At 34.4% G+C, this 24,714-nt stretch overlaps 5 protein-coding genes across 8 annotated transcripts; 3 read left to right on the top strand and 2 right to left on the bottom strand.

Moving 5' to 3' along the window:
- The first annotated feature begins 17 nt into the window (after positions 1-17).
- On the top strand, positions 18-10,526 carry LOC140058538 (translation initiation factor eIF2 assembly protein-like). The gene is made up of 14 exons (XM_072104195.1): positions 18-107; positions 2,874-2,960; positions 3,085-3,103; positions 3,329-3,367; positions 3,693-3,788; positions 5,624-5,730; positions 5,842-5,893; positions 5,986-6,061; positions 6,238-6,360; positions 6,517-6,545; positions 6,704-6,805; positions 7,502-7,636; positions 7,964-8,052; positions 10,455-10,526. The coding sequence occupies exons 1-13, from the start codon at positions 22-24 to the stop codon at positions 8,024-8,026; spliced, it is 1,014 nt and encodes a 337-aa protein (XP_071960296.1). The 5' UTR covers positions 18-21; the 3' UTR covers positions 8,027-8,052; positions 10,455-10,526.
- On the bottom strand, positions 8,743-13,149 carry LOC140058539 (solute carrier family 35 member E3-like). Of its 4 annotated transcripts, XM_072104199.1 has the most exons (8): positions 13,059-13,148; positions 12,351-12,762; positions 12,141-12,251; positions 11,861-12,019; positions 11,666-11,748; positions 10,414-10,593; positions 9,850-9,872; positions 8,743-9,175 (listed from the first exon to the last, which is right to left on the bottom strand). In XM_072104199.1, coding segments are annotated over exons 2-7 (927 nt in total). In that variant the 5' UTR covers positions 12,744-12,762; positions 13,059-13,148; the 3' UTR covers positions 8,743-9,175; positions 9,850-9,871. The 4 variants fall into 4 exon arrangements, with proteins under 4 accessions (XP_071960300.1, XP_071960298.1, XP_071960297.1 ...); XM_072104197.1 differs by lacking the exon at positions 9,850-9,872 and having other exon boundaries at positions 13,025-13,149; XM_072104196.1 differs by lacking the exon at positions 9,850-9,872.
- Positions 13,150-14,002: 853 nt separating this feature from the next.
- LOC140058342 (uncharacterized) lies at positions 14,003-17,921 on the top strand. The gene is made up of 8 exons (XM_072103905.1): positions 14,003-14,772; positions 14,870-15,253; positions 15,501-15,652; positions 15,895-16,012; positions 16,212-16,269; positions 16,492-16,605; positions 16,981-17,049; positions 17,557-17,921. Exons 1-8 carry the CDS (start codon positions 14,003-14,005, stop codon positions 17,782-17,784), a joined length of 1,893 nt encoding a protein of 630 aa, XP_071960006.1. The 3' UTR covers positions 17,785-17,921.
- Positions 17,922-18,635: 714 nt separating this feature from the next.
- Positions 18,636-20,935, top strand: LOC140058806 (vesicular acetylcholine transporter-like). The gene has a single exon (XM_072104548.1). The coding sequence runs from the start codon at positions 19,046-19,048 to the stop codon at positions 20,288-20,290; it is 1,245 nt and encodes a 414-aa protein (XP_071960649.1). The 5' UTR covers positions 18,636-19,045; the 3' UTR covers positions 20,291-20,935.
- Positions 20,936-21,317: 382 nt separating this feature from the next.
- LOC140059238 (monocarboxylate transporter 4-like) lies at positions 21,318-24,268 on the bottom strand. Its single transcript, XM_072105103.1, has 5 exons — positions 23,997-24,268; positions 23,517-23,660; positions 23,117-23,253; positions 22,090-22,795; positions 21,318-21,677 (listed from the first exon to the last, which is right to left on the bottom strand). The coding sequence occupies exons 1-5, from the start codon at positions 24,217-24,219 to the stop codon at positions 21,472-21,474; spliced, it is 1,416 nt and encodes a 471-aa protein (XP_071961204.1). The 5' UTR covers positions 24,220-24,268; the 3' UTR covers positions 21,318-21,471.
- Between the last annotated feature and the right edge of the window lie 446 nt (positions 24,269-24,714).

Raw genomic sequence — 24,714 nt, 5'->3', positions numbered from 1 at the left:
TTTAGCAGCAGACGAGAAAAGATGGAAACATGTGTCAGTGTTTCTGATGTCTTAAAATGTACATTTTCGTCGTGGTACTACGATTTCGAACACCTAACTATACCAAGGTGTTTAACCTATATTTTTGTTATACTATGTATAATTATGAATGACATTTTTTAGGATAAAAAGCTAGTTACCCTCCTGCTAGACAGCGCTATACAAACAAGGAGCTGGACGCCAGTAGTCTGAGTCACGTCAGGCCACTCTCTATAGCGTAGACTAGGCGGCAGGCCTAGACTAGATGCTGCTAAAATGGTAGGTTAGGCCTAGCAAGGCTAGATGGTTCAGGCCCAGATAACTAGCCCTACCGTCGGGCTACTAAAGCCTAGCTAGGCCTAGGCTAGTAGTTAGTAGTGTACTAACCATATAGGCCTAGCCTAGGGCCTAGGCCGGTTTACGATGAAATCGGTCGCGTGTGAAATCGGTCGCGTTTGAAATCGGTCGCGATAAAATCAACTTCCGGTATTTTGTATGGCGCGCCGCTAGAGCTATACGTTTGAAATCGGTCGCCCTTGAAATCGGTCGCGCTATTTTGTATGGAGCGAGATGCATGCTAGCGGGATTTACATTTTCTTCGTTTATATAGTCTAGATTTAATTGATATTTTTTAGGAACCAGATTATTTATGTGGATATTTTTTATTTTGGTTAATAATATTTATTATCAATCATTTTTTTTATTTCACAGGTCTCGGAGAAGGACCGTGTCTTTTCAAAATGGCCATTTCTAAACACGTTTAAATATTTTATTAGGCATATAATAATTTACCTCTATTTTATTATATGTACTGTAATTAATATATTATACTGTATAGAGAATATACGTCTGTGTCTTTTAGTAATACAGTATTATGCAAACAATTACGTAAAAGAGAACAATTTATTTAAAAACAATAAACGTTACAATGTATAACCCGTAAAGCCAGCGTATCCATTTTTATACTTATGCATAATGTGGCAGATATATCATATATTGGACCACCTTATTTTAATTTCTATTTTATTTATGTCCGTACGTTATGTAGGATTAAGTAGAGGCCTATAATGATTATTGTTGAGGAAAATCACGTGTATATTTTTATTTCTAATGTTTAGGCCTAAAATAGTTTCTAGTAAAAATGATTATTATATGCGGATCGTTAAAAGACGAGTTACTGAAATAAACCCCGAAATAGGCCATAACGTGGATGCGCCTTCTATGATCGTGCAGACGACGTTAACTGCACGTTATTTTGCTGACGGGGATTCCCCTTAAAAAAACACGCACTAGTGTGTCAAATCATGGACAAAACACGTACTACGACCGTTGTCCATGGCCATGTAAAGATGACGTATAGGCCTATTACTAACCATACGTTTGAAACATCTATATATAGGCCTCTGCACGTGTTTTTGTGAAACATAGTTCCATGGTGAAACGATGTATATAATTTACGTATATACGTCGGCGATACTATAGTTTTTAATTTGAATATTTCTTCATTTATAATAATCACTTTAATGTAAATAATATAAGTACCACTCAGTGTCTCACATCCGTACGCCGTTCGTACATCTAAATGTTTAAAATATCAGTGCAAGATTACCTCTTTGAGAATCGTGCCCACCTTTTAATATCCATCCATTATTATTCTCACATCTAGGCCTATCATTGTACAGCATACTGCATAGTCATAGTATAGGCCCTGTAGATTGATTTATAACGGCATATTATTTTATTAGTATTATCCTAAAACCATGCTCACGTAAGAGTGGCGGAAATCGAACGTAAAAATCATAATCATACATCATCTTCCTTTATTGCATAAACCTCATTGAGCTGGTATCCACTTGCAGATATAAAACTAGTTTCGTAATTAACTGCGATTAAAAAATACGCAATAGGCGCGTCTAATTGTTTAATATTAAATTATTTCAACATTATTAAAACTTTAAACAGTGGCATGTTAATCTTTTCAAAAACTTAAACAATATTCAATAACACTTTTTAAAACGATTTTCTAAACACATTACAATTATTCATTGACACCTGACGTAAGATAAAATGAAAACACAAATTATTTATAAATAATGAGATAATATTTATATTTACTGTACTAAAAAAATAATAACGATCGAGGTAAAACAATTGTTAATAGTATTAGAAATTCTATATTCAAAATTAACTAAAAACATAATTAGCGTTTACATTTAAAATGTATCTAGTGCGTCCCATGCAAAATAGCGCGACCGATTTCAAACGCGACCGATATCATTAAACGTATAGCTCTAGCGGCGCGCCATACAAAATGCCGGAAGTGGATTTTATCGCGACCGATTTCAAACGCGACCGATTTCAGACGCGACCGATTTCATCTGACACCCCTAGGCCCCCTCTAGTTGGATTAGGCCAAGTTGAGCCGCCGACAAGTTGAGCCGCCGCCAGAAAAACGTTATTTTCTATGTATGGAACGCCAAATGCTAACTTTCGTAACGTGACTTTACGTGGTAGACCAACACGCGAGAAAAATTATGGAGTGCACTGAATTTTTTCCACGAAAATTAAAAACTTTCCTTTGCTGTGTTGTTAATTTTAATATGTAATTATATATTATTTATTTTCATGACACAATAAACCAAGACCATGAACTTACTAGGACACCACCCTAATCACTATGCGAAATTTCGTAAAAGACGCATGTACTGGGCGTTTCATAGAAATCACTGGCGGCTCAACTTGTCGGCGGCCTAACCGGTCATATCCCCTCTAGTTAGTGCTAGAGTACGGATCCTGCTAGTACTAGAGGCTAGCTAGGCTGCTAATTTATTGAATTTTGACCTTTTTTTTTATAGCAAAATCTTGGTTTTACCTCCTGAAGTAACAACCTATTTATTGGCTGATGGAATTGTTTTGCCAGAAGATGAGGGTCAAAGTAACCGGTGAGTTTCTTTAAACAAAAATGTGTACCTTTTTTAAATTGCTTGAAAATAATAAACAAATTAAAAATTAAAATGCCGTAAATTTTCCAAGCTTAATGTTTTTTTCCATTTTATTTTCCAACAGAACTAATGATGAAGATGAGGTAAAGTACATTAATTTGCTTTTTATACAGTTATATTCATAAATCGATCAACTTTTAAAATGAATTTATTTTGACAATTAATTCATCACGAAGCAGGAGTATCAGAGATTACATGTAACAGTAGTTTGTGACAATCTACTGACAGTGATACTTATTGTACAGTATTGTAATTGTAAAAATGACGTTTTCATTTCTAATACAATAATACCTGTTTGTATCTTGCAGGAAGATAATAATTGGACAGATGAGTCTGAAGAAACTCCGGTATCTATATTACTTAATTACACAGTATATGTGTATGAAGCAAAAGATTCACTGATTTATTGCAAATAGAAAAAGAGTATGGTATCTTTAAATGACAATCATGTATCAGAACATTGTCAATAATGAATTCATTATAACCTCATGATTGTCATTTGTTAGAGTTACCTTACTCATACATAAATCTCTTTAAATCAACCAAATTTACATGAGGTACCTAGACCTAAATCTAGACAGTCAAGGAAAATAAGAGCAAAAAACAAAACAAGAAAGAATCTTTATTCACTGTTATCCAATTATTACAATCAATACATTTATTTTTGAACAGCCTCCTCAGTTTGTGGAATTTGAAGCATTGGTGAAAGAAGCAATAGAAGATCTTGATGGATGTGTGTTTCCTAAACTGAACTGGAGTGCTCCAAGGGTATGCATGGATTACCTTTAAATTATATGTAGATATCACCATGGAATCTTAATGATCAAACTGAACTGGAGTGCTCCAAGGGTATGCATGGATTACCTTTAAATTATATGTACATATCACTGAACTGGAGTGCTCCAAGGGTATGCATGGATTACCTTTAAATTATATATGTAGATATCACCATGGAATCTTAATGATTAAACTGAACTGGAGTGCTCCAAGGGTATGCATGGATTACCTTTAAATTATATGTAGATATCACCATGGAATCTTAATGATTAAACTGAACTGGAGTGCTCCAAGGGTATGCATGGATTACCTTTAAATTATATGTACATATCACCATGGAATCTTAATGATTAAACTGAACTGGAGTGCTCCAAGGGTATGCATGGATTACCTTTAAATTATATGTACATATCACCATGGAATCTTAATGATTAAACTAAACTGGAGTGCTCCAAGGGTATGCTTGGATTACCTTTAAATTATATGTAGATATCACCATGGAATCTTAATGATTAAACTGAACTGGAGTGCTCCAAGGGTATGCATGGATTACCTTTAAATTATATGTAGATATCACCATGGAATCTTAATGATTAAACTGAACTGGAGTGCTCCAAGGGTATGCATGGATTACCTTTAAATTATATGTAGATATCACCATGGAATCTTAATGATTAAACTGAACTGGAGTGCTCCAAGGGTATGCATGGATTACCTTTAAATTATATGTAGATATCACTGAACTGGAGTGCTCCAAGGGTATGCATGGATTACCTTTAAATTATATGTAGATATCACTGAACTGGAGTGCTCCAAGGGTATGCATGGATTACCTTTAAATTATATGTACATATCACTGAACTGGAGTGCTCCAAGGGTATGCATGTATTACCTTTAAATTATATGTACATATCACTGAACTGGAGTGCTCCAAGGGTATGCATGGATTACCTTTAAATTATATGTAGATATCACCATGGAATCTTAATGATTAAACTGAACTGGAGTGCTCCAAGGGTATGCATGGATTACCTTTAAATTATATGTAGATATCACCATGGAATCTTAATGATTAAACTGAACTGGAATGCTCCAAGGGTATGCATGGATTACCTTTAAATTATATGTAGATATCACCATGGAATCTTAATGATTAAACTGAACTGGAGTGCTCCAAGGGTATGCATGGATTACCTTTAAATTATATGTAGATATCACCATGGAATCTTAATGATTAAACTGAACTGGAGTGCTCCAAGGGTATGCATGGATTACCTTTAAATTATATGTAGATATCACCATGGAAACTTAATGATTAATTAATGAGTGGAGTTGTGGCTTGGTGGTTATGATGCTTGGCTACCAATTCTGGTTTCAAGTCCTTTCATATGTCAGGATTTTTTGTAATGACAAATTACAACTCCACTCCCAAAGGCTTGTAATAAGACTTTGTTTATGTAGAGCATCTTGTGTATCTGTTTGTGAACAGAATTGCCAACTTTAAGAAGGATAGTGAATGAATTCATTTATGGTTATCCTTGGCAATTTGCCTAAATATATAATTTAAAATTTAATTTAAACTTTTAAGTTTAAATTAAACTAAATAGCAAATTTTAGATTCTCTCACTCTGACATTTTCCAAGTCAGTTTCAGCTAAAACCTGTTTTTTTCCACATTTTTTAAAATTTAGCATTTATAGCATCTACTTATTTTATTACTAATAATTTACTGGTCTAGATGTATTATTTTAGTCTAGTTATCTGAAATATTTAAGCTCACCTACATCAGTGTGATTAAAAAAATGTATGTTTATCTTTTATGTTTAGGACGCCTCATGGATTGCATTTGGTAATACTTTGAAATGTAAAAGCTTAAATGAAATTCTACTTCTGTTGAAAAGCTCTGATTTCATCACACATGATCTAACAAGACCGTAAGTTAAAAGAAAAACCACAATCCTTCCTTTCTACAATTTTTGCCAGCACCAGACATACTTAGTATGAACTATACTTCAATGACAAACAAGTTTTTTCTTTTTTGGTAGATTTGATTGTTGCCATGACAATGATTCTCACACTGATTCTGTGCAATATGAGGTAATTTAGTATTATCTTTTAGTCGATTTTTAAAATTTTTATTTTAAATGTTTATAATTCTTTATATACATTTACTTTTCTATGTTTTTCAGTTAGTTTTAAGAAAATGGTACAGTTTAGCCCAGTCCATGGAGTTCAGGGTGTTTGTAAAACAAGGAGCAATTGTTGGTAAGTGTATTTAACTTTTTTAAGTAGAAAACCTTCCTGCCTATAAATTTCAATTAAATTTAAACTTATTTTTAAAGACAAAAAAACCAAGCACAATGTGTTGATACAGTTTTAAAATTAAAATCATTTATTTAATAATCGTTTAATGGAAATGATGTCATAATTTTGTCTTAAAGGTATATCACAAAGAGATTTCACAAACTACTTCCCAGAACTTCACAACATTGCTGCTAGACTACAACGTGAAATCCAACAATTTCACTCCAGACACATAACAGCACAATGTAATCTTCAAAATTGTAAGACATTTATTATTGTTGGTTTAACATTTTTTATCAGTTGAATTTAATTGAATTGTGTATGCATTGTGGTTAACTGCAATCTAGTTGCTCACATGCTTTAGTTTCCATTTTTTCATATTTCATTAGTTGCTCTTTATTATGTTAATCTTGCAGATGTCTTTGATGTTTATAGGAAAGCCACAGTAAGTTTTTTTTTCAATAATTTGTTATATGACTTCCATGTCACATTACTAAAACAGGTCAGTCTTTTAACCAAGACATTCTTGACTGGCTTACAGTATTGTAAACTATTGTTTATTTTTTTAATTTAATATGATTTTATGATTTATATTTATCTCAGAATAATTATCTGCTGATTGACTTCAATCCATTTGGTGAAGTTTGCGATAGTTTACTGTTTACTTGGGAAGAACTAAGGAACCGGCAACCAGGTAACATGCAGGTGAGGTGACTCTGAATTCAAATACCATCAAAGAAAGAGTTTCCCAAAAAACAGCATTGTATAACTGTCTTCATTATTTATTATTGTCACAGTCATCATTGTTTACATAAGTACAATCTTTTCTTTATCATGACTTTTAAAAGTTTGAGTGAGTGTTACACTCAGAGTATTATGCAAGGAGCACGAGCTCCATTTATTTCCTTTCACGATGCACAAAATACATAACAACACAACTATAGATACGTATGATACCGAGTGGTTGGTTTGCCTAGCCATCCGTACACATCACAACTTCCCCATTCTTATCGTCCTGCCTCGCTTCCAGTAGTCTCGAACACCGTTCACTTCAAGCGCCTCCGACTTGTCCCGTCTCATGAGCGAGTCCTTCTTTGTCTACCACACCCAGCACAGCTCTCCAAAATACCGCGCACCACCACGCTCCATTCTGATTCGTCCACTTGACCACCGGCGACTTGATTCATTTGCATGTGACAGACACCTGACTCTCGTCACACGAACACCATCAAAGAAAGAGTTTTTTTCCGAAAAATATTATTGTATTATTGTCTTTACTGTCATCATCATTTACATAAGTACAGTCTTTACTTTACCATTAAGTTGAGTGAATGTTTAATTTGTTGAGTTTGAGTGAGTGTTTAATATTTGTGGCTTTCACAAAAAATTATTCTCTTGTAGGAAGATATATTTCGCTATGTTACACATCAAGAAGGTGTAAAACCAAACCCATACAGCCAGTATAGTGTTCCAACAGACATCATTGACATAGCATCTGGATCTGATCCTCAAAAACTGTTTGACTTTTTGAAAATCGTAAGTTACCTTTGTTTTGTTCATTCGATTTTATTTTATCTTTTTAAACTATTTTTTTATTTTATTTAATTCATACACATTCACGCCAATTTACAGGTTGGATAGACTATAATTTATCATTTTTGTGGTGTAGGGAGTGAAGTTGAAAGAGTTATGATTTACAACCTTGGCACTAGGTCAGAAGCAAACACATTAACCACCAAATGTCAGCTCCACTAACTATGTTCTTGTTTTGTTTTTAGCCTTTTAAAAAAAAAAGATTTTTTATCTTTGTCCTTCGTATTAATAAAGTTCTGAATGAAGATTAAACAAATTGAATTTTTGCAGGAGGCTGAAAGACAAGGACGAGAAGATGAAAATAAAGAAAATACAGAGGAGGCAGAAAGATGACAATAGAGAAAGTACAGCTCGATGAGGTAGAAAGATGAACTTATTTCACTTTTCAATGATGTTAATTTTGGCGTTTCCAAGTCAGAGGCATTCAATGATGGGACAATGTTAAGGGGATATTCACAGATATTGTGTATCTGTATGTATGTATAAAAGCCGCTCCATAATAATATATCTGGTTTCTAGAAAATCTGAAATGTTTTTAGTTGTGAAAAAAAAGAATTGTGGGCTGTTTGATCCTTAAGGGAAGTGTGGTTGTGGGAGCGTCTCCGGTTTTCAGCGAGTCTGGTATTAGGAGAGTCGACCATAATTACAACAAATACTGTATGCCTCTATTCTAACAGGAAAAAACTACAGTTATGATTTGTAAGTAGTTGGTGGCATCCAGTACTGCTTTGCTTTTACTATCATATATATATATATATAGGTAACTTTATTCCAAAAGATGTAACAAATTACAAAATGTGATAATATAAGTTCTTATATGCATGCTTCTTACAACACAAACTTATTTATGTTACTGGCAATCTCACGCAAATGAATTAAGTCGTTTAAATCACTTAACTTAAAATTTCTGGTAAATAAATACTATCTACTATAAGTACTATCATACAATCAGGAAAGTATCTTGCACTGTCTAAACTAAGTCTAACTATTTAATATATAATCCACAGTTTCTACATATAAATAAAACAATGAGAAATCAAATCACTTGATATTTATTAAAATTATAACGGCCATTCATTTAATATAAACATATAAAGTAGAAAACACAAAGTATATTAAAATGGTGGGAATTAATTATGATAATTTAAAAAACGTAACATTTTAAATTCAAATCTGTTTAACATCATAAAAATTTACAACAAAAATGGTAATTATTATTATTATTATTGGAATATTAATTAATATAGCGAGAATATTTTACTTTTATAGCTCTCAGCTTTGAATACAATAAAATTTTTAAGTACAAAAATATATTCTAAATCCACAACCATATCATTTTGATCTTAAAAACTGAATATTTTTTACTAAAAATGAAATAATGTCTATTACAAAAAACCAATAGATGCACTGATTATGACAGGCGTGTTTCTCTGTCAATTCGGCTGTTCCTTTTGACCCATGTTGGTAATTTCACTTTGTGAACTGCAAAATAAAATAAAAGCATTATAATTAATAATATAATAATCATACATGGGTTGTTCACCAATAGTAGTGGCCTTCATGCTACAGTATTTAACCCATACATGGGTTATTCACCAACAGTATTTAACCCATTTTAGCAAATATCATACATACCAAATGGTTATTAGATAAATGTATCAATTCATTTAAAAACAATTTACAATATTAAAATAAAGTACTAATATAACAGTGAAGGAAAGACAGAATAAAGTTAAAATGTTTATATGAACAAAAAAAAACAATTTAAATCAAACAATTTAAAGTAATGATAGAAATAATGAATGCATTCATTTATAACAAACAAATGCAATGACGTTTAAACAATGCATAAAAGCAAGATACACTTCATTCATCATTATGAAAATGATCTTCCTTGTCAAGCTGAGGTAAAACATATAAATACATTTAAAATAATTATAAAAACATATTTTTATTATGTAGTAGTGCTATTGCAGCATTTAAAATACTGTATTAAAAAACAAACATGGGTTGTGTTTGGAACAAATGATGACCTAAAAAACTGTGAATTATTTGATCGGGTGGTCTAACTCTCTGATTTGTTAATACAGTTAATAAATTGATGAAACATGCAATTGTGTACAACAATAATAATAATAAGATATAAGTCTACCTACTGTAAGAGAAGGTATCATGTTGTCTGTGGACAGATAATTCAATAGTAAATAAAGGCTTTCAACATTTCGACAAATATTTCATTACAGAAATTAATAACAAACAAATAAATCCTTCAATTTTTCAAAATTTGGTATTAACTTTCTAAATTAATATACAAACCATTTGTTTCTCAATGTGCTACTAGACTGCGATACTAGAGTATATAGATTTTGAGCTGCACACGCTTATCGGATAGCTGTGTAGCCTAGTGGCTCATCGTGAAAATGAAATGATGTTGATATCAGTTAAAATAAGACAATTTTGCAACGAAAATCACTTTCTAAATATTTTTTTTGGAGTCAATTTGAATGCCACTTTTTTTTCACAATTTATTTTATTGACTGCAATAATATTAGGCTTAGTTTCTAGAAGTTTATTTTATGTTGTATTTCTGAATAAATTTACCAGATAGGTAATTAATACAACACTGTTATGTAAGACAAATTTGATACTGTTAACTCTGGCAAATTCATCTTGACTATTTTAGGCTAGTTGATGGTAAGAAAATAAATGCAACTACTCACCATACTTTAGTTTGTTGCTTACTAAGTTGTTGTTCTTTAAGCTTAAAACGTGTATAAAGTATAATACCAGACAATGTCATACAAACACCAACAACTTGATTTGCACGAAGAGGATCTTGGAAAAGGAAGAACCCACCAAGCAACGTTAGACAAAATTTGAAATGGCCAACCATGTTGTATCTGAAGGTAAACTAGTTAAGAAATATATAACTACAGTACTAAAATCATTGGTCCTGTGTGCCTTTCAATAAGGCATTGCAGAACAAACAATTTCAATTTTTTTTGTCATGTTGTGTACAGCGCACTCTGAAAGGACACCCTCTAGCACCTAGGTGTACAGCGCACTCTGAAAGGATACCCTCTAGCACCTAGGTGTACAGCGCACTCTCAAAGGACACCCTCTAGCACCTAGGTGTACAGCGCACTCTCAAAGGACACCCTCTAGCACCTAGGTGTACAGCGCACTCTCAAAGGACACCCTCTAGCACCTAGGTGTACAGCGCACTCTCAAAGGACACCCTCTAGCACCTAGGTGTACAGCGCACTCTGAAAGGACACCCTCTAGCACCTAGGTATACAGCGCACTCTGAAAGGACACCCTCTAGCACCTAGGTGTACAGCGCACTCTGAAAGGACACCCTCTAGCACCTAGGTGTACAGCGCACTCTCAAAGGACACCCTCTAGCACCTAGGTGTACAGCGCACTCTGAAAGGACACCCTCTAGCACCTAGGTGTACAGCGCACTCTGAAAGGACACCCTCTAGCACCTAGGTGTACAGCGCACTCTGAAAGGACACCCTCTAGCACCTAGGTGTACAGCGCACTCTGAAAGGACACCCTCTAGCACCTAGGTGTACAGCGCACTCTGAAAGGACACCCTCTAGCACCTAGGTGTACAGCGCACTCTGAAAAGACAGCCTCTAGCACCTAGGTGTACAGCGCACTCTGAAAGGACACCCTCTAGCACCTAGGTGTACAGCGCACTCTCAAAGGACACCCTCTAGCACCTAGGTGTACAGCGCACTCTCAAAGGACACCCTCTAGCACCTAGGTGTACAGCACATTCTCAAGTGGAAGAAATAATGTTATACATTGAGTTGTGTTTCGAAATTATGAAATTGAAAACATGTTTGCACTGTCGTAGTACCAAGATATTGGTTGTTAAATGTGCTTTACAATAAGACATTTCAGAACAAAAAAAACCCCAGATTTTCATCACAAAATAATGCAGAGGAGACGTAAAAAGGATACGTGACTGGTGATGTATTACCAATGATCCAAAATATTGATAAGTTTACAGAAAAAGCTACAGTTGCTGATGCCAACATTGTAATCTGAAAATAAATAAAATGAAAATCTACTTTACAAATATAGCAATTTAAATTGCTAACCCATAAAAAACACATGTTCGTAAATTACACAAAACCTTGATGATGTAGCACTTACTATAGCACCAGATGGCCACGGTTGAAAAATTCCACCTTCACCAAAAACAGGTTCAAAATATGGTATGATACATAAAATGAGAACCGACGATATTGGAGCTTGGTAGTACAACAGCTGCATCGAATTCACCTGAAATTCTTTCTGCTTTGTTGAAACCCACTGCAAATATAAATAGATTTACTTTTTCTTAAATTAGTACAGTACATACAAATATTTTATTATTATTAACAATTATAATAATTGTTGAAAATCAATGGGGTTTGAAATGTAATGTTCTTACCACTTGATATAAAGAAGTAACAAGCACACCGAGAGTGGCATATACTGTACCAGTTACATTAAACTTGACATCGTAATATGAATTTAAGATGACACCGACGGTTATTGGTATCTGCAAAAATAAAATAATTGTTAATTTTGCTTGGTAAAAACAGTGATGAATGAAGACCAACAAGTGTATTTTAACTTTATTAATAATTTTAGAACTTACTAATGTTAGTTTGATCTTAGTGGAATAATGCTGGTTATAAAAACATGATTGTATGATTAAAATACACGGAGTTGTCATCGCTTTGGCCAACTGGTACGTGCCTACAGTATTATTTTGCAGCGACAGATTTGTAAACACAACAAACCCGCAGAACGTCAAGCTTAACGGGAGGACGCTCATGATTGGTAAAGATTTTGGCGAGAAAATGTTGAGATGGCGACAGATGTGCAGGCCTAGCGACGTCATCATGAAGTGGATGCATGTTAGCGTGATGTTGGGGAAGCCGTAGTTGACGTACAGCCATTTATTAAGAAAGACAATGGTGACAGATGAGCAGAGGTTGATGCCCAAACAGAGGCTGATAAATGGGTTACTTGGTCCAGCTTTCTCCATATTATTGTATGGTTTTTATCTGAAAAAAAAAATAAGACAATTAAAATTAAATATGAAATAATCAAAAATAGTAATTGCACAATACATTTTAAGGATAAGGAATACCTAGGTCTAGGATCGGCCTAGGCCTACAACTGTGAAATGTATCAACTCATCGTACGGGGAAAAGAGGCTCCTCTTCAAGTTGAAATTTCTTGATGATGCCCAACTTCTTAGGGCCTACCTTTTAGGCGTGCAAGTTAACAATTGGTTAGTTCAAATCGTTTCTTTATAATGCTGACCTGTACACACTCGACTAATTCTTTATGTATTTACATTTGCATCAGAATACACTATAGAAATAAGATATTACTTGTCAAATAAACTACATTATTTGGGCGTCGCGCAGAAAGTGTGTCGTGTTTGTTTTGAAACGTAAACGTGTGCGGATGTCACAACTTTTGAAACTTACGGTTCCACTCGGTGTGTATATTTATTAACAATTCTTTAGTTTCATTATTTACTTTTTACCTGAATTTGTTCGCCTATGAAAGGCAATAGTGGCATTTTAACCCGCAAGCATCGTACGAGAATAATATTCACACATTGGCTATTTTCAAACAAGAACATTGCTTTTTGTAGAGGTAAAAACTTCCGTGTTCAATAGAATATTATTCGACTAAAGATTTACACAGAGCATAGAGTAAAAATAATTTGGACTCAATGGCGTTGCATTCTTTCCGTGCGTTTTTTGACGTTGAGGTCGCTGTGCAACTATGGCAACTGACAACTTAAGTACGGTGCTTATCTGACAAAAGAGGTGTGTTTTGAAGCTTTTTCTTTTAATACTTGTACGTAACATACGATGCTAGAAGGTAATGCATTATTTTAGTAACTCAGATAGACTTATGAAAGTGAAATATTTGTAGCAATTAACAGCAGAACACTAGCTAGTTAGTAGCCTAAATAGTCTTTACTCAGACTTATTTTTAGTAACTGGTTGGTTTTAGTCATGGCAGCTCCTTTTACTACAGTACTCTATGCATATAAGGTCATTTTTACCGTAGTCATGTTTACCTTAGAGCTGCCTTTTCCCTTAAAGTGTTAAATAAGTTTGTAATAGTTTTGACATATTAATTGATGTTCCTTTTGACAAAATAGCCAATATTATATATAAGTGTTTTTCCTCTTGTTTATGCTCAATGGCCACATTTGAATTTTATTATCAATCAATTCACTTTCCAGATTGAAAACAAGAAGATCTTATTGTGTCGAGGAGAATGGATCCTTCAGTTAATGACAATAATGTTGATATCAATGCCAAGGGCACTGATGAGGCTAATGATACTGAATTCAGTAACCAACCAGATATCAGCAATCTGCAACCAGATACCAGCAAAGAGGTCAACAATCCACAACCAGATACCAGCAAAGAGGTCAGCAATCTGCAACTGAATACAAACCAGGTCAGCAATCCGCAACCAGATATCAGCAAAGAGGTCAGCAATCTGCAACTGAATACCAACCAGGTCAGCGATCAGCAACTGAATGCCAACAATTCGCCACCAGATATTAGCAACCAGGTCAGCAATCTGCAACTAAATACCAGTAAAGAAGTCAGCAATCTGCAAGTGGATACCAACCAGGTCAGCAATCTGCAACTAGATATCAGCAACCAGGTAAACAAACTGCAACCAGATCAACAAGATGATGAGGCAGTACCTCATAAACAGTATACACCTCAACAACAAGAAAACCTTGAGTCTACTAATGTGGACAATCTGCAAACTCTGAAATTAAACAATCTTAAATGGGAAAAATCAACATCAGACCATGAGCAATTCAAACATAATTCAGACACAGATATTCAACAAAACAACTCGCAAACAAATGTCAAGCTTCAAGAAAGTCATCCAAAAATATCTGAGAACCAACTAAAGAGTCCAACATCAAACAATAGTGAGATATCGAACACTCAACCAAAGAGTCCAACACCAAACAGCCAGTCAGACAGTCTGGAAAAAATCAAGCCACAAGATCATCAACAAATGTAAGTAGTCCAACAAATAAATGAATAGCAGTACTCACCATTGTAAACATTGTACACAGTTTATAATTACCACTTAATTTGGTGTCTTTTTTTTCAGAGAAAATGAAACAAATGCGTTGTTGGTACCAAGTAAAAAAACAGATAATATAAGGGAAAAACTAAAAGTCACTGTTCGAGAGACAGAAATGGTGACTGACCAAGAGTCAAAATTGGTCACTGACAGAGAAACACAAATGGTCACTGACCAAGAGACACAAATGGTCACTGACCAAGAGACTGACCAAAATGTTAAAGAATCAGAACAAACATCGGCCAAAGAAGATGATAAAGAGGAAAGAAAAATTATTGAAAGTAGGAATGAAAGTGAAGGGAAAAAGGAACAAAAAATTGAAGAAGCGGTGAAGATGAAAGATGGGAATTCTGGAAATGTAGAAAAAAAGAAACATTTTAACAGAGATGTGCCTGTACAAAGAAACCAAAGGTTTGTCAATTAAAATCTGTTGAATAATATACATTACTGAGATTCTGTTGATGGTTTTGAAATTTAGAAACCAGTTTTTTAGTTTTTGGCCACAGATAATCCACTTTAAATACGTATTTACAGCATACTGTCCATCTCTATTTGTACTATTATTTCAGTTAATATCGTGGCTTTTCACCCAACACAACATACATGTAGAGCACAACATTGTTACATTTAAACAATTTAATGTACGTTCTTTCTACAGAAGTCTATCATCTGACTCTTTTATAATTGAAGAATGTGAAAATGCATCAAGAATGCTACATGAAACAAATGGTAGACTGATTAAAGACATAGAACTTGCAAGGCGGACAACGCATAAGCTGTCACAAGCATTTGATCATAGGATAATAAAGGGTAAATCTACTTTATAAAAACCAATGCCATGCTAAAAAAAAACTGAGTATGGCTGCTTTCTATTATTAAGCTTTATCTTTTGAAAGTTGGAGGTGTGCTACAAATTTCACTCCTAACACATTCAGGTGTGCTTTTTCTATTTTAGTGTGTAGAAGTTTACCAAATTTAAGTTTTATGTAAATTGCACTCCTCAAAGGCATTGATATTTTAGTTACAGAATAATGATTTATTTTATGTCACAGCTCAAAAAAGAATTGAAGATCTTGAAAGAGAATTGCAGATAACCTTTGACACTGCTGTTCACTTTGAAGCACTTTACGAAGAAATGAAGCTTGACCGTGAAACAAACCAAACAACTAGGTAAAAACAAGACATTTTACTAGTTATTAGTCTAGTTCTATCTTCTAAGATATTGAGGGAAAGAACCCGGAGGGAACCAAGTCAAGAGAACCTAACACAATACAAAATATATTAGTAAGGAATAATAAGGCCTAAATAGCATATTACAGTTACACGTCCTGAAGTTTATTTTCTTATGGATATGTTCTTTTTTTTTCAGTCTTCCAAAATCACCTACCACCATTCCAAAACCGCAAGAGATTGATGTAAAATATTTGGTAAGTTTATTGAAATCAATTTCTCCAATAGCAATTAACAACAATTAGGAGTGCATTTTACTCTTCAAGTTGGTTCTTTTAGTTCACCTAAGTGTGTATATTTTTACAATCTGAATTGAGAAATGGCTGTCATTGCTCAGTCATATATCTTTAAACCCCTCTCCTTTAACTTATGTTATTTTATTTTAAATTTTTAATTAACTTGAATATTGGTATTTATAGGGTTTGGTTGAGGAGAACAAGTGTCTGAAAGAAGAATTAAGAAAATTAAAAGAAGAAAACAAGATAATGAAAACAAGAACACATGAGTCATTTATTGATGCTCAACATCACAAGGTATAAAAACAAAATCTTATTTACAATTCTTAAAACTTTGTGCATTATGATTTCAAAGTTATTGAAGTTAACATTACGTACTCTGTACAAGTAGTTTTTCCCATTCTATTTCCATATTTCTTTTTTAAAATGATTTAAATGCAGAGTTTTAAGGATCATAGGTTAGAAGCTGAGTTATACATGCTTGCTTACCAGTATTTGGGTCCTGGGTTCAAATCCTACTACAATTCTTTTCACTACCCGAGTAAACCTCCTAGTAATTCTTAATTTAGAAATTGCAGGTTCTCGCCCTGCAGGCTATGTTCTTGCATGTTGTAGTAAAGGAACATAATATAAGTATTCAAACTATATAAATATGTTTTTGTTTTTGCTTAGAAACATCTTTCTGTGTGCTACAGTGATAGAGAAGCATTACAAAAGAAACTACACAAGCAACAACAGCAGGTAAACATCCCTATTATTCTGTTCAATATTGTTTAAAGGTTTGCATGTCAAATAAACACTGGTAAAGTCAGGTTTGTGGTACATCATGTGTTTAGATCCAGCCTAGCATTACTACAGAAGCTGGTTTCAGCATGAAACTGAAACGTTGAGATTTTCTTGACTTTACAACCTTCTGGAAATGTGTGTGTAACGCAAATCTTACGTTATTAGCATGTCTAGTTAATAATTAAAGGTGCTAATTGGAAATACAGCCTTAGTATAACATCACAACAATAATGCATTAAAAATGTATGTTTTTGCTCTGTGCCTACACATTACAATGATTGCTTCCTGTCCTATTAATTTATAAACAGATAGGCTACAGTAGTATGAGAATGAGAAAAAGGCACCCCAAATTGAGATTGATTAGAACCCAGAAACTTCTGCTTCCTATGCAGACATTCTATCATTAGACCACTTAAGCTTTCATGATGGTTCAAATTGATTAATACTTTTCTATTGTTACAGAATAAACAACTGAATCAGTCAATGACAAAACAAGCCAGTCATTGGATTAAAAACAAACAACAAGAACGTAAATTGGACAGAGAACGACAATTCCAACAAACAATCTCCCCCATCTCACCAACAGGAGGTCAATCAAGATGGAGGTCAGCTAATGTTAGAAATGTTGATAAGCCTCGCAATATACCTGTTCACAGTTGGGCTTCTGAAAATCCACTGAAGGCATCTTAGGAATAAGAAGAAGAGTGTGCCGACCAGATTCTTGTTGCCTGCCATTCCAGAGGTCTGGGTTCGAATCATACGTAGGCCTATGTTTGTCTTCCAAAAAGAATTATTCATTGTTTTCATGATTTAAGCAATTTGTTGCTTTTTTTTAGTGCAAAAAAATGTGCAATTATTTATTTTTTAAATTGTTCTTTTATAATTTTGAAATCCCAATAAAAATAGCTTTTGAATTTTGTTTTAAACTTGGTTTTATTTGTTGTTTGAGACTATTACAATATTAATATCAATGTAACAGTAATTGTCTGTTGGTGATATTTTACTCAACAGCCTTTTTGTACTGTTTTTATGCAATTTGGTTACTAGCGACTGTTGTATATATTTGCATTTAATTTTTATTATACTGTATATGTAAATTTTAATATATATTTATTATATTGTGTTTTTTTGATTGTATCAATCCTGTTATGTAATGTAAATACATGTTATATGAGGTCATACCGCCTACGTCCGTCTTCTTATCAGTTTGTCTGTACACGAGATAAGAGACAAATAATCACACGTCGGTAACCAACCTACCTACGTACCAGATTTATTAAACAGAACTCAAATAAGTGGGAGTCGACAGAAATATAATATTTATATTTCTAAAGAGGTGTTTATTGTAAAGCTAAACGCGACAGTTTACAGAAATCAATAATGTTAGCCGTACCGTCCGACGCAGAGGTTGAACCAACCAATCAGATTGCTCACAGGTGTATTGACAGACGATAAACGATACACCATAAATCATAGCAATATCCTATTGTTATTTAATCGTTAATAACCATATGGACTTTTGAATCGAACGTCAAGTCATCCGAAAGCGGTATCCATAGTTCAAGAGCAACAGGTACAAAAACAACAAAATCCTGTTTACGTATGAAAACACCGGTGATAATTGATTACTGAATCGAAAAATGATTTTGGATGGACTTGATTTTAAGGAATTCGTTGAACATCTCTCAAACCTTCTATATTACGCATTTGTAAGTGAATTATTAACTGAGAAAATGAATGGTTAGTCTAACTTTCATTTTGAGGCCGTGTGTCCCACAGTACTTTTGATTTTACAACGAAGTACAGTTTGTGATCGTGATGGCTATTTCTAAACCAAGTACCTGTCTCAAAATAACAGGATTTTTAATCGCTCTTTTACTTTCTCGAACGTTAGTGACAATTATCGTGTCATTTGTACCTCAATGGTTCCCGATTGCAGAATGCTTGGACAATGACAACACGACAAGTTGCTTACATACGGGTACCGAAGAGGCAGAAGATCGAGGAGCTTTTTATTAGTGTACTGTACGCAACATCACAGCTCACAACATTGATTGTTAGCCCTATGATTGGGATCCTAGTTGACAGTGTTGGATTTGATGTACCGATATTAGTAGGAATACTATGCCTCTTTGCTACGTCGCTGACATTTGCTTTTGCTAACAGTATCAACCTGTTTATCTTAGCCAGAATATTCCACGGTGTCGGTGCGTCATTTATATTCATTGCCGGAACAGGCTTGGTATCCTGCTCAAACTATTCACCTCAGACTGTTAATAATATTTATACGTTAGAATGGTTAATTTACGGGTTTGATGTGTTTGGTCCTGTGTACGGTGGCATTGCTGTTTCTCTTTTTGGTCAACAGAGAACATTTTCTATATTAGCGTTTACATTGATTGGTAATCTATGTATATTTGTAGCTGGGATGATTATATCTGACCCGGATGTGAGTGAAAATAAACTTAAAGAGGCAGATAGTAGTAATACAACAACGTACACTCAACAAGGATTTAAAGGTTTAGTCAACAATTCATACATCACTTTTTCGGCAATTCTTGTGGCCGTCGCGGTAATCCCAAAAGCGTTCCTCGATCCCGTTCTACCGGTTTGGATGTCACGTGATTTTGGCTCGGATAGTTGGCAGATAGCAATGATCTACTTTCCTCAGTGGATATGTTTTGAACTTGCAATCATTTTTAGTGCTTTTGTTATGAAAAAAATGAACAATAAAACGTGGTTTGTTATGTTCATTAATTTGCTACTGACTGCTGCCTTCTCGATGTTACTATGTATGGTGTCGGCAGAATGGGCAATAGCCATTCCAACATCGTTACTAAGCTTCTCAACAACTGTAGTACGATTTCTTATATTCTCAGTCATGGCGTTTTTATCCCGTCAGATATTTCCTCTTGATGTCGGCCGTATTTTTGCCATTTACGACTTCTTTACGATACTTCCGTTCGCGGTTGGACCATTGATATCTCTTCTCATCTACGAATACGCTGGTATATTTTGGCTCGGTTTCACGATGGCGATTGTCAGTTTGTGTGCCTCACCTTTATCATTCATTTATCGGTATGTCTTCGATATCGAGGTGGACAGTGAACGAGAACGGTTGTCAATTAGCCCAACTCATGACCCACAGTACACGACAACACCCGTTCATCAACAAGACATGTTATCAGATAAATAGTATTTTAGTCTTGGCTATAACTGGTGAACATCATTGCATACCAATTCTAGATTTTCCCAGTACCACGAGTTTTCTTGTGGTCTCCAAGACAGCATCAACAAATAGTATTGCAGTCTTGGCTACATAACTGGTGTACTTGCCTGCCAATTCTAGATGGTCCCAGTACCTTGAGTTTTATTGTGGTCTCCAAGACAACATCAAATAAATAGCATTGCAGTCTTGGCTACATAACTGGTGTACTTGCCTACCAATTCCAGATTGTGAACATTTCCACGAGTTTCTCCAAGACAGTATCAAATAAATAGTATCTTAGTCTTGGCTACGTAACTGGTGTACTTGCCTACCAAACAGATTGTAACAGTTCCACGAGTTTTATTGTGGTCTCCTGTCTCTAAGAACATGACTTTATTTAATATTAGCATGTGTGCAATTTACTTCCATCACCGTATTTTGTTGTTTGCGATATAAACCGAACTAAACTGAATATTTAATTTACATAGTGTAAGATAAATGTATATGGTAATAGTTTTGTTTTAATCTCTCCATAATTATGATGAACCAGGTGCGCGTAAACGACTGTTTTTCCTTTCACATAATACATAATAATTAAGCTATTGTTAAGTAAAATTATTTTGAACAATAAAAACTGAGGATTTAATCTTTGTCGGATTCGTAACATCTGTTTATATTACGTACAGTGGTAATTGTTATTGCTTTCATGAACAGAGTTTTTTTTCCATTTCAAGCACGTATGACAAAATAAAGATGAGTAACATTGTAAAGACTGGGAAATAATGGAGGAAAAACAAACAAAAATGCTTTTACAAAAATAGTGGTGCCCCTAAAAAAGAAAAACATATATATTAACTGGGAAAAACTGAGAAATTCGGATTTAGTCATTCCGTACCCACGGCAGCCAGCAGTCAGTGCCTGCCCAGATATATCAACACACCGGGACACGATCCGAATATTTTTTTTGCACTGGGACCAACGGCTTTACGTCCGTTGTGTAAATAGTACCCTTCTTTGTTGCCTATCGTCATATTCTCACATGAATATTTACCCAAATATGGTATGTTAGTTAAAATGTACATTCATACAATATTGTACACATATGTGTTCATAATATATTACACATTTATTCAAACTTTATTATTAATATTATTTTCTGTTTCACTCATCTATTTCGAAAGAATACGTTGGTTTGTGAAAGACTTGATATCTGAGTTATCTGGTTGCTGCAATCCATTTATTCCCTTTGACGGGCAAATAGGCATTAATTCTAACAGTGACGTTGCCCACAGGATCACTAACAACGCGATGATCTGGAAGGCTGAACAGATAAGGAACATCTCGTGGTACGTGCCAAACACGCTGTACGAATGACCTGAAATAAATAAGCATAGTTTACATCAGAAATATCGATAGAAGAATCGTTTTATTAATGTGTTATCGTTTCTGCTTTTTACATTATTTATACGGTAATCGTCGTCACCATACGGTAGTCATCATATTGTCCGTCATCATCTTACCGTCGTGATTGAACCTTCGTCATTAAACAACCGTCGTCATCTTACCGTCGTCGTCATCGAACATTTTTTATCATCCTAACCATCGTCACCATACCGTCGTAATCGAACCTTCGTCATCACACAGCCGTCGTTACCTTGCCGTCGTCGTCATCGAATCTTTGTCATCATATCTTAACCGTCGTCATTTTATTTATGACCGAGTCTCGTGTCGCATTACCTAATGTAATAATAACACTTATTTAAAAATGTATAAATAAAAAGAATTACCATATAAAAACACAAGAACAAAGGAAAAGAGTCCCCAGCACGTCATCACCCAGCCATACGTCATCGGCAACAACTTCGTTCCAGATATTTGTCTGAGAATGACAGCAACGTACGGAACCATACATCCAGACGACATACCATCAAACATGACAGCAGCTAGAAACCAGCCATACTGATACGTAATAGCGAGTACCATGTGACTAAACGCGTTCGTACTTAACCCTATGAAAAACATGGTCATTGGAGTTACAAGTTCTTTGACGTCACACGCAATCAGCAGTCCTCTACCAATGAGACTAGAGATTGCGTTGACATAATAACCAATCTCGGCAGCAGTCTGGTTGATTCCTAAACTTCTGGCATGAGGAGAAATGTAAGGAATAACTGAAATATAACCGCCATATCCAAGAGCCAGTACTGTGATAAACGAAAACATCCCCGTGGTTTTCTTCATTTCTGTGTATTCACTTGCTGAAGATAGTTTCTGAATAATACAGATAGTTGAACAGGAGATATCTTGTTTGCTCTTTTCCACTACTGTGAATCCGTCCTCTTCAAACACAGTGAGGCTTCCAACGTATGTCCGCGCCGACTCCAAACGATTGTGGAGTACGTCACAGAATACGGCTACGAAGCATACATTTAACATCATTAGACAAGACAACAAAAGATATCCACCACGCACACCAAATAATTCAATTAATGCCTAAAAATGATAAAAATACTGTATCAATTCATGAACGCCGAAAGTGCTCGATTCCTTGACTAAACAAGTAGAGCAAAGGAGCTTAGCCCCTTTTTACCTTATAGGCCTATTCATCAGTGATACAACATTGATTATGAATTTGTGATTATTGATATGACAAGAGTGGTGTCAAAACAATTTACACAGACGAGCGGTAACGGTAAGCGGGTCATAATGAATAACATAGATTCTATATTTGTATTACCGTTACCTCTCGATCGTCTGTGTAATTTGGCGCCTGTATGATTAATTATGATGACAATAATGAGTGACAAGGCCTACCTCTGTCAATATCGGAGAAGCCAGTTTGCCAAACGGAAGGCCGGCTGTAGTAATAGCCAATACAACACCGTAGTGATCCCGATGAAAATAACCAAGTGATACAATAGTGGCATTCACACACATACTTTGACCAAATCCTGTCCAAAGAAAAATGGTTTACAAAACTTAAAAACATTCAGTACTGTGTTCATTTTTCAAACGTTACCATTACCCGCGCTCGGGTTGTATCGATTATACTGTCGGTATAAAATTCGAAATGTTCTTTACCGTGAATTCGACGATGATGCAACAGAGATATACAATTGGCGCCGCGCGCGCACAAACTAAGATAATTTGTCATGATTTAAAATAAAATGTTATATAATTTAAACAAATTTAAAGAAATGTTATTGGTTCTCACCTAATACGACTATTAAAGCTATGTACATCTGCGTCATGTTAGTCGAGAGAAGAACAAACAACATTCCAAAAAATAATACGATTCCACTCGCCATCATGGTTCTCGAAAATCCAAGTCGGTTTACAATAGCACCAGCGAAAATTCCTGTTCAAATACAACAATTTTGCTTACATAATTCTTATTTTTACACTATTTTACACTACACAGTATTATCTTCCTATAGCAATTTGTTATTATCATATTCTGCACACAAATACATTTATTAAAAAGTACATAATCCTTTCTTTTTATACTTTACACAATATTATCTTCCTATAGCAATTTGTTATAAATTATCTGCGCAAAATGAATTGATTAAAAACTATATAATTCTTATTTTTATACTTTGCACACAATATTATCTTCCTAATCATGGTTATAACCTTTATTATTATTATCGTATTATGCGCACAAATAAACTTATTAAAAACCATTTCTTACCAAATATGTTAAACGACGAGTAAGCGAATCCATTCGCCCAAACCAATCGAGTATTCCACGAGTCATACTCGTCCACTAAAGACACGTCGGAGGATTCGAACCCAAGAAGTCTAGGCAAAAACACACAGAATGATTCTAACCCTATCGAAATAAATGTAAACGATGAACATGTACCTATAATTATCCCCACATATAACAGTTTGTTCACAGGCACGCAAACCATGCTGTTGTCGTCGTCGTCAATCTCCTTACAATCTAATGTAGGTCTAAATACAGTATATGCTGCACCAATTGATTTGTGTTTTGTTAATATGCAATATTATTGCATTATATAAATAATGCTAAGACAATTTAATTTATTAATTTATTCGTTTTATTTATTGTTAAGCCTCAATTTGCTAAACAATGCAGATAAAATATTTTTATGGCATTTTCCTTTATGATGAGAACAAATAAAATCAGATCGCAGTTAACGCTGAAGCTTAGATTTGCACTGTCCAAACATTTTTTTGGTTTGCAATATATTTATACAAAATATATTTTAATTAGGTCAATATTTAAACGCGCATTTTATTTTAAATATTTAATATTATTTTGTTATACTTTTCTCTAGTATTCGAAATTAATTGGTGTTCTTTGTCGTAGCAATTATTGACTTTTTAATGACAACAAAGATGTTATGAATCGTATAATTCTAATTAACATACAGTATTTGTGA

Source organism: Antedon mediterranea, chromosome 9 (genome assembly GCF_964355755.1).
Source record: "Antedon mediterranea chromosome 9, ecAntMedi1.1, whole genome shotgun sequence".
Classification (NCBI taxonomy): domain Eukaryota; kingdom Metazoa; phylum Echinodermata; class Crinoidea; order Comatulida; family Antedonidae; genus Antedon; species Antedon mediterranea.
Note: the sequence above shows the minus strand (reverse complement) of the source record. Positions and strands in the feature narration are given on the sequence as shown.